The 9,988-nt window shown below is 39.3% G+C and overlaps 1 protein-coding gene across 1 annotated transcript in view; it reads left to right on the top strand.

Annotated features, from left to right (window-relative positions):
• Positions 1-463: 463 nt before the first annotated feature.
• The window catches only part of TBC1D30 (TBC1 domain family, member 30), a gene marked incomplete at its 5' end in the record, with an annotated part of 23,377 nt that continues 13,852 nt past the window's right edge, over positions 464-9,988 (top strand). Inside the window, 5 exons of the mRNA XM_009875940.1 lie at positions 464-525; positions 916-981; positions 4,272-4,397; positions 5,534-5,719; positions 9,285-9,453. Coding sequence (XP_009874242.1) covers positions 464-525; positions 916-981; positions 4,272-4,397; positions 5,534-5,719; positions 9,285-9,453 — 609 coding nt within the window. The remainder of the gene's footprint in view (positions 526-915; positions 982-4,271; positions 4,398-5,533; positions 5,720-9,284; positions 9,454-9,988) is intronic.

The raw sequence follows: 9,988 nt of genomic DNA, 5'->3' as shown, positions 1-9,988 counted from the left end.
TTTAGCACCCCAAACTTTGAAATCAGTTTTGATTGCTTAAATGTCAAGAAGTTGCTATAGCTGGAAAGAAACTGTTTGTCTCTTATATTTCTTTCTGTGAATACATATGATAGTTTGTCTCATATTTTTTTCTGTGAATACATATGATAGTTTGCAGTGTACAAATACAGTTTGTAGAATAGTGAGCTGCATGAAATGAATAATGCTGAACTACATCATTTGAGTACAAAGAGTATTACTGTGTTTTAAAATATTGTCCATATACTTCTTAATGTGTGCCTTGAAACCACTGTGAAGACAAGAATTCCCAGAAGCAGGTTGAAATGTAGTTGTTGAAACATGCAGCTGAAATATTGTATTCTTATTTCAATTCTAGTGTTTTGTTGTTTATGGTTTTTATTTAGTCCTTCTGAGCTAAATGAACATAATGACCCATGATTGTTTTTTTCCTTTTTGTTTCTAGGGGTTGATACAAAGCTGAAATTCACTCTTGAGCCATCTTTAGGTCAAAACGGTTTTCAGCAGGTATTTTGATTAATTTTTCTCTTGTGTTTGTGAAGGACTGGGTTCTCTTCAGTCAAGGTACTTGGCCTAGTTCAAAAGTGCATCTGTCATCATAATGTCAACATATTATTTGCAGTTGCATCAAGAGCTGTTTCATCAGCATTTGGAAAACGCAATAGGCTTTTATTGTTTACTCAGATATCTCATCAGTCTTTGTGTCCTCGAATATTATATTTTTATCATTAAGTAATTAATGTAGATTTTCCCTGTGAGTGGATTAAACAGTTAAACTCTGAAATGTGTGCAGTAAAATTAAATGAGTATGCATGTCTTCAGTGTTGTAGATGTTGCTATGCTGTTGCATTAAACTAATGGTAGATTTTATACATTTTTGAATGCTTTTGCTTTTAGTGGCATGATGCTCTCAAAGCAGTGGCTAGATTGCCAACAGGCATCCCGAAAGAATGGCGGAGAAAGGTAAGTAGACCTCTATGCTTTGTGGGACGTAATGCCTGTGGTTGGCCGGTTAGCTCAGTCAGTTGAGCGTTAGCGCTAACAACGCTAAGGTCGCGGGTTCGATTCCCGCTCGGTCTCCATGTGTTGCCTGATCTAGTCAAGAGGTGGCATCCCTGGCGGCAGGGAGGCTGGATTAAAATGATCTCTAAGGTCCCTTTTATCTTAGGCCATTCTATGATTCTCAGGAGGGGTGAATGACATCAATATTCTCATTTTTTTAACAAATATTTGAAAGTTTTAAGTTTAAGTTGTAGTCAGAATTTTTTCTAGCTTACATGGTTCAGTGATAACCTTGCAGGGCAGCTGGAGAGACTGAGGAGACAGGTAAGAAGATTTTCTCACTAGTTGGGATGTTTCTGCCTGAGGCTTTGGTAACTTACTCTGGTGCGGATGTTATTGCTTCATTCTGTCAGAGTCACGAGAGCAAATCTGCAGTGTAGACTGTCATTCGTACAAAGATGAAGTTGATGGATGCTAGTGCTGACAAGAATGCTCATAGGAACATTTGATGGGGGAAAGGCAGATTGCCTAAATTATGGAAGTTCAGAGTTAGGAGTGATGTAGAACGGCAGAGTGTGCCATTAATGGGAAATTGCACTGAGTTAATGTGGTAGGAAAGTGTCCACTGGGATTTTGCTAAACTTACTTTATTGATTTCTTCAACAACTTCTTGAAGTTCCCTAGCCTAAAAGAAAGGCATGTCTATTCATCTTTTCTATAAAACTGAGTCACATGATCTCAACTTTAAAAATGGAATTTTAATAAAAAAAGAATTTTTTTAAGCTTTATGAAATATATGCAGTTTCATATATTTTTGATATATCAGATTAATTGCCTTTTCCTGTTTTCTTTTTACTATCTTTTCCAACCAAACTGTTCCACTTGACAGTTTAGGGGGAAGAAAATGAAAGACTTAAAGCAGCATTATTTTCCTCATGCCACTATGTTTTTATTTTTAATCTACAGCTCCAGTGAATCATTATATCCATCTAACAGCCTTTCTTCTTTCCTAAAATGTTTTTCCCCACACTCCAGGGAAGTCTCTCAGGGCGCTTGCACTAGATGATCTCTAGAGGTCCCTTCTAACCCCTAACATTCTATGATTCTTTGAGAGACAGAGATCAAAGAATCACAGAATGGTTGAGGTTGGAAGGTACCTCTGGCCCAAGCGGGACCACCTACAGGTGATTGCCCAGAACTGTGTCCAGATGGCTTCTGAATATCTCTGAGAAAGGAGGCTCCACAGCCTCTCTGGGCAACCTGTGCCAATGTTCTGTCACCCTTACAGTCGAAAAGTGTTTCCTGATGTTTAGGCAGAACCTCCTGTGTTTCAGTTTGGGCCCATTGCCTCTGGTCCTGTCATGGGGCACCACTGATAAGTGCCTGGTTCCATTCTCTTTGTACCCTCCCTTCAGGTATTTATATAAATTGATAAGATCTGACATAAGCCTTCTCCAGGCTGAATGCTTCTAGCTCTCTCAGCCTTTCCTCAAAGGAGCGATGCTCCAGTCCTGTAATCGTCTTAGTAGCCCCTTGCTGCGTTCTCTTCATTAGCTCTGTACCTCTCTTGTACTGGGCAGCCCAGGACTGGACCCAGCGCTCCACATGTCTCACCAGGGCTGTGCAGAGGGGAAGGATCACCTCCTTCAGCCTTCTGGCAACACTGCCTGATGCAGCCCGGGAAGCTGTTAATCTTCTTTGCCACAAGATCATGTTGCTGCCTTGTGGTCAACTTGGTTTCTACCAAGAACCTCAGCTCTTTCTCAGCAAAGGTTCTTTCCAACTGGATGGTCCCCAGCATAGATGTGTGCCTGGGGTTGTTCCTGCCCAGGTGCAGGACTTTGTGCTTCTTGCTGAACTTCATGAAGTTCTTGTCAGCCCATTTCTCCAGCCTGTCAAGGTGCCCTTGGGCTTATCAGCCACTCCTCCCAGTTTTGTGTCATCAGCAGACTTGCTGAGGGTATGCTCTGCCACATCATCCAACTCAGGTCTCTGTCTTTTCCTTCTCATTCTGCCCATCTCTGTGTTTGCTTACATATGACCACATGGTCCTAACCAAAGTAGTAGCACTGCCATTTCTCAGTGATCTTCAGATTGATACCAAAATAAAGGAACATTTTGTGTTGGCAGCATACTGATTGCCTCCTGTGCTAGCAGCAGAAAGAGCAGGGTGACATCTGCATTATTACTGTGGCATGTGACATTTCTTTGTCTCTGCCAGCCCCAGAAAACAAACCAGTCAAACAACATCAGTAGGATGTCAGCAATGGCAGCGGCTGCTGAGAGGCAGAACAGTGGCATTCCTCCCGTGTGGGTGGCTTTGCAGAAGCGTGGGAAGGGACACTGAAATACGAAAAACACGAGATTCTGAGAGCTGTCTGTAAATTCATCATGCAGCTAGCTAAGAGTTTAAATCTGTAGGAAGTGTCTGATTTGCTTTTCTCACTTGAGTGACTTAACAGCCGATATAAAACTCAACCAATTTGCTTTCGTGTTTTCTTTCAGTTCCCTGAAGAGGAAGATCCTTTATTGTCATTTTATGATCTGTCGTGTGTTTCAGGGTTTGATTTTTCAAATGTTTAAAAAACGTCCAGCCTTTGACTTTAATACACATGCATAAATTTGCTCTGCTAATTATTAGGCTTTAAAAATAGTCAAAATGTTTGTTTCCAGAACTCCCTGGAGCACCAGAAGTTAGGGAAGACCTCTTGTAACAGTAAGTTACTCTGATCCAAGTGGTACTTTGAGTCAGTCCCAAATAGTTAATGCTAGATGCTGTTTCTTCTGCAGTTGTTGATCAGAAGAGACCTTTGGTAAAGAGGTCTAGATTGCCTTTGTGGGGTTTCCAGATGGATCCATGGTTGAGTTTGAGGAAAGCCTGCAACAGTGTTATCTTTGTATAAAATTGCTTGTTGGTTATGAGTTTGGGAGATCCAAACTGAGAAGGAGCATCTTTGCAGGAGAGTGTGCTTAGAGGGCCCATGTGGATTCAGTTTCTGCCAACAGACTCACATCTTCATAAGCGATTCACAGATCTTGACTCTTAATGCCGTTTCTTTCTCTTTTAGGGAGCAAAGTATTACTTTAGTTGTGCAAAAATTTAGATACAGTCCTCTTCTACATATTTCAAGTCTAACAACAGATCACATGTGGGTGAAGGTGATGAGGTTCACCTAACAGTGTATATCAAAACTATTCATACTTTATCTGAGAAATAATTAATTTTGTTGACTTGCTTTGTGTATTTCTAGGTTTGGCTGACCCTAGCTGATCAGTACTTACACAGTATAGCCATTGACTGGGATAAAACCATGCGTTTCACATTCAACGAAAGAAGTAATCCTGATGATGATTCTATGGGCATCCAGATAGTAAAGGTAGCCAGCTAATTTTGGTATTCTATTTTATTTTTTAAATGAAATATTGGTTATTTTTAAAATACATTTATTTTGTTCTCTGCAACTGCTGTGGCAAAAATGACATCTTAATTTCTTTTGGACCACTAAAATTATTTCTTTGTCTTCTTTGGTCCTTCTGCACTGGTCTAGTTAGTGTTAGCTGGGAAAGAATTACTATTGCTGATTTTTTTTTTTTTCCAATTTCTACTTTTTATTTAAAAATGAATACTGGAGTTTAATGGAAACCTAGGAATGTGAGGGGTTTTTTTTCCTTTTTATAAACAAACACACAGATTTGCCAGGACTAAAAAGTATGTTTTATAATATAGCAGTTGAGCATTTTTCAGGGGGTTGGACTAGATGATCTCTAGAGGTCCCTTCCCACATTCTATGATTCTAATTTACGGGAGTGAGGCACCTTTTTCTATGTGTATTTCTCAGTTAATGTTTGATGTTTATGGAAGTGGTCAGTTTTAGGGAGGAGCTTAATAGATTTGTACTGTTGTAGTAATTTAAATATTAGTCTGTTTACCTATTTAGGAGGTATTACTCTATTTTGGAGAGATTGTGTTCTATAGTCACCTCAATTAGAGTACACAGAGCAATATACTTTGTATTCTTGATTATTACAATGGCATCTTTACTTGGTAATTTAAGCTTACAGATATTACTTATGATGTCTTAAACATTTTATGTGTTTTGCCTTTTGCTTATAAATCACTTAAATCTCAGGGACGCCATTTATGTTTTTTTTATGTTTTGAAACTAACTGGCTAGTAGCTCTTTGATAAAAATAGTTGCTTGTTTTTGTTCAGATGAGCAGCTGTTATGTCTTGCCCTTTGAAACGTAGATAGCTGTTAATATCTTCTGTGACAGCTTCATATTAGCGTCTTTTAGGTAACTTGTTTACTTAAGAGTGTGCTAAACCTATTTCTCCTCGATAAGGTAAAGGTTTACAGATAAAAAGGTAGCATTGTCGTCAGCTTTGGGAGTATGTGCTGGGAGGGCAGAGGTGGAAGGAAAACTGGCACGGGGGGGCAAAACTAAAGGGGGAAGGAAAATGCACATCTTTCTGTCTGTTCTTTTATATTTCTTTTACTTTTTTTTTCTAAAGGACCTTCACCGAACTGGTTGCAGTTCTTACTGTGGCCAGGAGGCAGAGCAAGATCGAGTGGTATTAAAACGTGTTTTGCTGGCTTATGCCAGGTGGAATAAATCTGTTGGCTATTGTCAAGGATTTAACATATTGGCCGCACTTATTCTGGAAGTAATGGAGGGCAATGAAGGAGATGCCCTGAAAGTGAGTAAAAAATTTTTTTCGGTGTTAGGATTGCATTTAGTTAGAGGACTTTAGAATAAACCAGTGTGTGAATTTTGTAGACAGCCTGAGAGAACAGGACTCAAAGGAGTTAATCTGTTTATATCTGTGGATTGTTTGTTAACCTGTCTGAGCTAAAATGAAGAGTTGGAATGTTATTACTGCTAAAAATTTTTTCGAATAGAAACAAATGAGAGATTGACCATTATAAAGATGAACGGTAACACAGCTACTGACTTTAGAATATCTTATCCTATAATCCCAAATCTGCTTCCCAACACCACAGATAGCCGAAACCTTCAGATTCCATTATCAGCCTCTTGTGTGGCAGTAGCATTCAAGGCAGTTAATAAATCTGATGTGTTTTAAAGCAAATTCTAAGAAAACACAAAATAAATACTTAAAGCAAATCACTTTGAACATGATAGTCATACAGTGTTATATTTTTTAGAGCTTTTCTATTCTAATTAAAAGAAAGCTTTGTGAAGTTTGTAATAGGACAAAAAATGGAAATACTGTTTACTACAGGATGTGATTTAAGGTTTGCCAAGATCATGTGCAAATTTCCCTAAATAAACTTGCTTGTGAATTTTGGGTTGAATTAGTAAAAAATGACTGTGACTCTTGAGGTACTAGGCTGTTTGTTTTGCCTGAGACAATGCTTTAAATATGGTAAATATTTAAATTCACTCAGAGCCTGTGGTAGTGGAGTCCAGCCAGGTGGTGTATAATACTTTGTTTTAGAGAGCTGCCTGTAATAAGAGGAAAATACTGTAATATACCTACTTTATATCAGAGAGTAAAATTTCCATTCAATAATTCTTGCTAAAAATTTCTTTGGTATTTTAAAGTATAATTTGTCACATTTTACTGCGTTATTATACTGTCCAGAAGCTCCTAAACCACATTATGGTAATATAGAAAATACAATTGCCCAAGGTTTCTGAAGTTCAAATCGATTATAAGAACTATGTGCATCCTTATATTATTGTATTGTCTTTCCCTGGGAGTGGTGTCAGGCTCCTTGTGCTAAGGAGACGATGGAGTAGCGCCAGACTGTCCTGTGACTGGTGAAAATAAGAGTGGAATATAAAACAGTTTCTTTTCCAGACTTAATGTGTGGGCTTTGCGGAGTTGGAATTTCCCCAGAAGAACGAGGGAAAAGGGAAGGGAAAAAAACCTACAAAGGAACAGGGTAGGGAGGGAAAGGAATGGGGGGTTAGCACATGGCTATTTCGTTGTTGCAGTCACTGCCCGCGAAAGCAAGTAATGAGAGACTTCGTAACAGCTGCAGAGGCTGTTGCCCGTAGAGCTGCCCTCAGGACTGGAGCTATGGGAAAACCTGAATTTGGATTGTTGCAGAGTCTAGTAGTTCAGGATCCAAGGGGATCCTCGCCAGCCAGCTCCCCTTTCCGGGAGGGATGTTACGAACAAAAGCTCTGTGTCTGAGAAGTGTGTCCCGGAGGCTGGGAAACAGCTGATGCCCTGACACCACGGGGCTTTAACAGCACAGGCCCCAGCATGGTGTGGTTTAGTGGTCATGGTGGTGTTGGGTTGACACCTGAACTTGGTGGTCTTAGATGTCTTTTCCAGCCTTGATGATTTCTGTGATTCTGTGGTAGCTTCAGTGAGTGCCGAGCCAGGGATGCTTGAGTCTTCATTAGTTAAGGTAAACGCGTTTAAGTTAAATCCCTCAGAGTTAGCCCACTGGCATTATGATAAGCATGAAAATTACGGCATGTGTAGAAGCTGTCGAAGTATGGATAAAAGTCTCACAGATACTGAAACTTAAAATTTTTTTCCTGCATGTTATTGTGGGGAAATATTAAAAACTCAGGTAGTAAAAATAAATCTGTAGAGATGTGTCAGGAAGAAAGTAACCATTGAAAACTGGTAAATACATGAAGCTGCTTTTTTGAAAAAAGCATTTTAAAAACAATTAACATGTCAGTGAAATAGGATGGACTTCAGTGTTTCAAAAAGCTTTCTGTTCTTTCCTATTCTCTTACATATCTGAGATTTCTGAAGTAATACCACTCAGTGGGAGGGGAGCAAAAGCCTTTATAAAATGGTTTCTTTAAGGTACGGATTTGTGGCTTATGTTGTAAGAAATTAATGAAAACACGAACAACACAGTTTTAAGTTAATGTTACTGTGTTAAATTATTCTTCGATTGGTTGAAATGTATCTGAACAAAATAAAGCGTATTTTTAAAAGACAGCGAGGTGTCCCCATATTTAGCAACGGTTGGGGTTGGACTAGATGACCTTTTGAGGTCCCTTCCAACCCCTGACGTTCTGTGATTCTGTGAATGCATCACATATTTCCTTTCAACCCTTAAAACTTAAAACTGAAAAAACTAATCAGAATTTGTAAGAACTATTGATTTCCCTGTGTTGACTACTGATCTAGGTGCTTTAAAGCATGGAACAGAAGACTGCTTGAAAAAATCTTTAGAGGTAGTATGCAGTCACAAGCAGCTGAGAGATAAGAGGCGGCACTATGACCATGTAAGGTGGTGGTGCTCTTGGAAGTCCAGTGTTTGCCAAGCTACATTTCACAGAAATTACAGAATTTTAGGGGTTGGAAGGGACCCCTGGAGATCATCTAGTCCAACCCCCTAGAGCAGGGGAGAGGGACTGGAAGGATAATTATCTCCCGTGTATGAGGGTGCCATGGTCCTCTCAAGCATTAGAGGCTGTGTGAAACAATTGGTAAGGATGCTCTTTTGAGATTTTAACAAAGTAGTAATGGAGAGTTGAAGCAAATGGGTTGACCACATGTAGTCTCTCTGGATGTGGTTTGTAGAGTGGCCATAGAAATTGTTAAAGATCAGGAAGTAAAGGTCAGCATCTGTTGGGTTGATGATATATGTCCACTTCTGTGTATTTCTTTGTTGCATTTGTTCATTCTCGAAAGTTTGACAGTATCCAGTTAATACATTACCACCCATGTAGTTAAGTTGTCTCACTTGAAACATATGTCTGTTTAAAAAGTCTCATGCTGCTTAGTTTAGCACCTTTTAAAGTGATAAGATGAAGTGCAGCACACGGTAACACATCACAGTGAGATGTGTGAAGAGTGTTTTTTAAAGAAAAAGCATTTTGGAGAGGGGGGAAAAAGATCAGTCTTCTGGTTGTGGCAGTTAACAACCAGAGAATGGACAGTGGAACTTTCCAGCAATGTGGAGAATCTCGTGAACAGCATTAGAAGTGGCAAAATTTGCCTTTGGTTTGACTCATGCTTCTAGTTTGAGCATAGTTTACAGTGACGCTGGTATCAGTCATTAATGGTTCATGAATTCTGAACAGCTTCAAGAGGCCTTTGCGCTTTGATTGCTTGTGGATACCTAGAGTACCTGTGGATGCTTAAAATGGGAAAATTTTCTCCCCGTATAAATGGGATACCAGAGGCATGTGTTGCCACTGGCTCCAAGCCGTTCTTCACTGAACAGAGAACTTTAACATTCTTTTTTTTTTTTTTTTAATTATTCCTAGAAAATGACTGGCTCTAAATCCTACATGAAAATATTCCCTTTTCCCCACAGATTATGATTTACCTAATTGATAAGGTGCTTCCTGACAGCTATTTTGTCAATAATCTCCGTGCTCTCTCTGTGGATATGGCTGTTTTCCGAGATCTTTTACGGATGAAGCTTCCTGAACTTTCCCAGCACTTGGACACCCTGCAAAGAGCTGCTAACAGAGAAAGTGGAGGTAGGTTCAACAGAAAAAGCTATTAAATTTCTTTTTGCTATTGTCTCATCTGAGCACTGGTCTAAAAATACTGTCTTTTAAGCGTTCACATGATTTTATTGCTGAGAATCTGTATTTTAAATTGTTAAGGTGAAAGACGATGATTTCCATTATTGATAACCTTAAAATAAGTGGGTAGTGCTCTCAGGAAATAGTTTGGTCCCACCGCTAAATACAGACAGAATCGTTTTGACAAGGGTATAAAACGTATAGAGTGACAACACTATAACACTCAGCTTAGTACAGGGGCTACCTTGAAAAGGTGGTTTCTTACCTTAGTTCAAGATACCTGTCCTACCGTCACTCCTTGTAGCTCACAACTTATGTAGCTGTTGGGAAGAGTTAAAACGTGAGAGCCAGTGGTGAATGATTTCTTCACCTGGATGCTCAGCAATACACAGGTGCAAAACTCAAAGGTACTTTTTGGGTTGCTACCTGAAAACCAGCTTTGCACTGCAAAACTGGTATAGTATTCCCTCCAGACTTTTTTTTCTTG

The sequence above is a fragment of the Apaloderma vittatum genome, unplaced genomic scaffold (genome assembly GCF_000703405.1).
Source record: "Apaloderma vittatum isolate BGI_N311 unplaced genomic scaffold, ASM70340v1 scaffold5679, whole genome shotgun sequence".
Lineage (NCBI taxonomy): Eukaryota > Metazoa > Chordata > Aves > Trogoniformes > Trogonidae > Apaloderma > Apaloderma vittatum.
The sequence above is the reverse complement of the archived record's forward strand: the minus strand, read 5'-3'. Positions and strand labels throughout refer to the sequence as shown.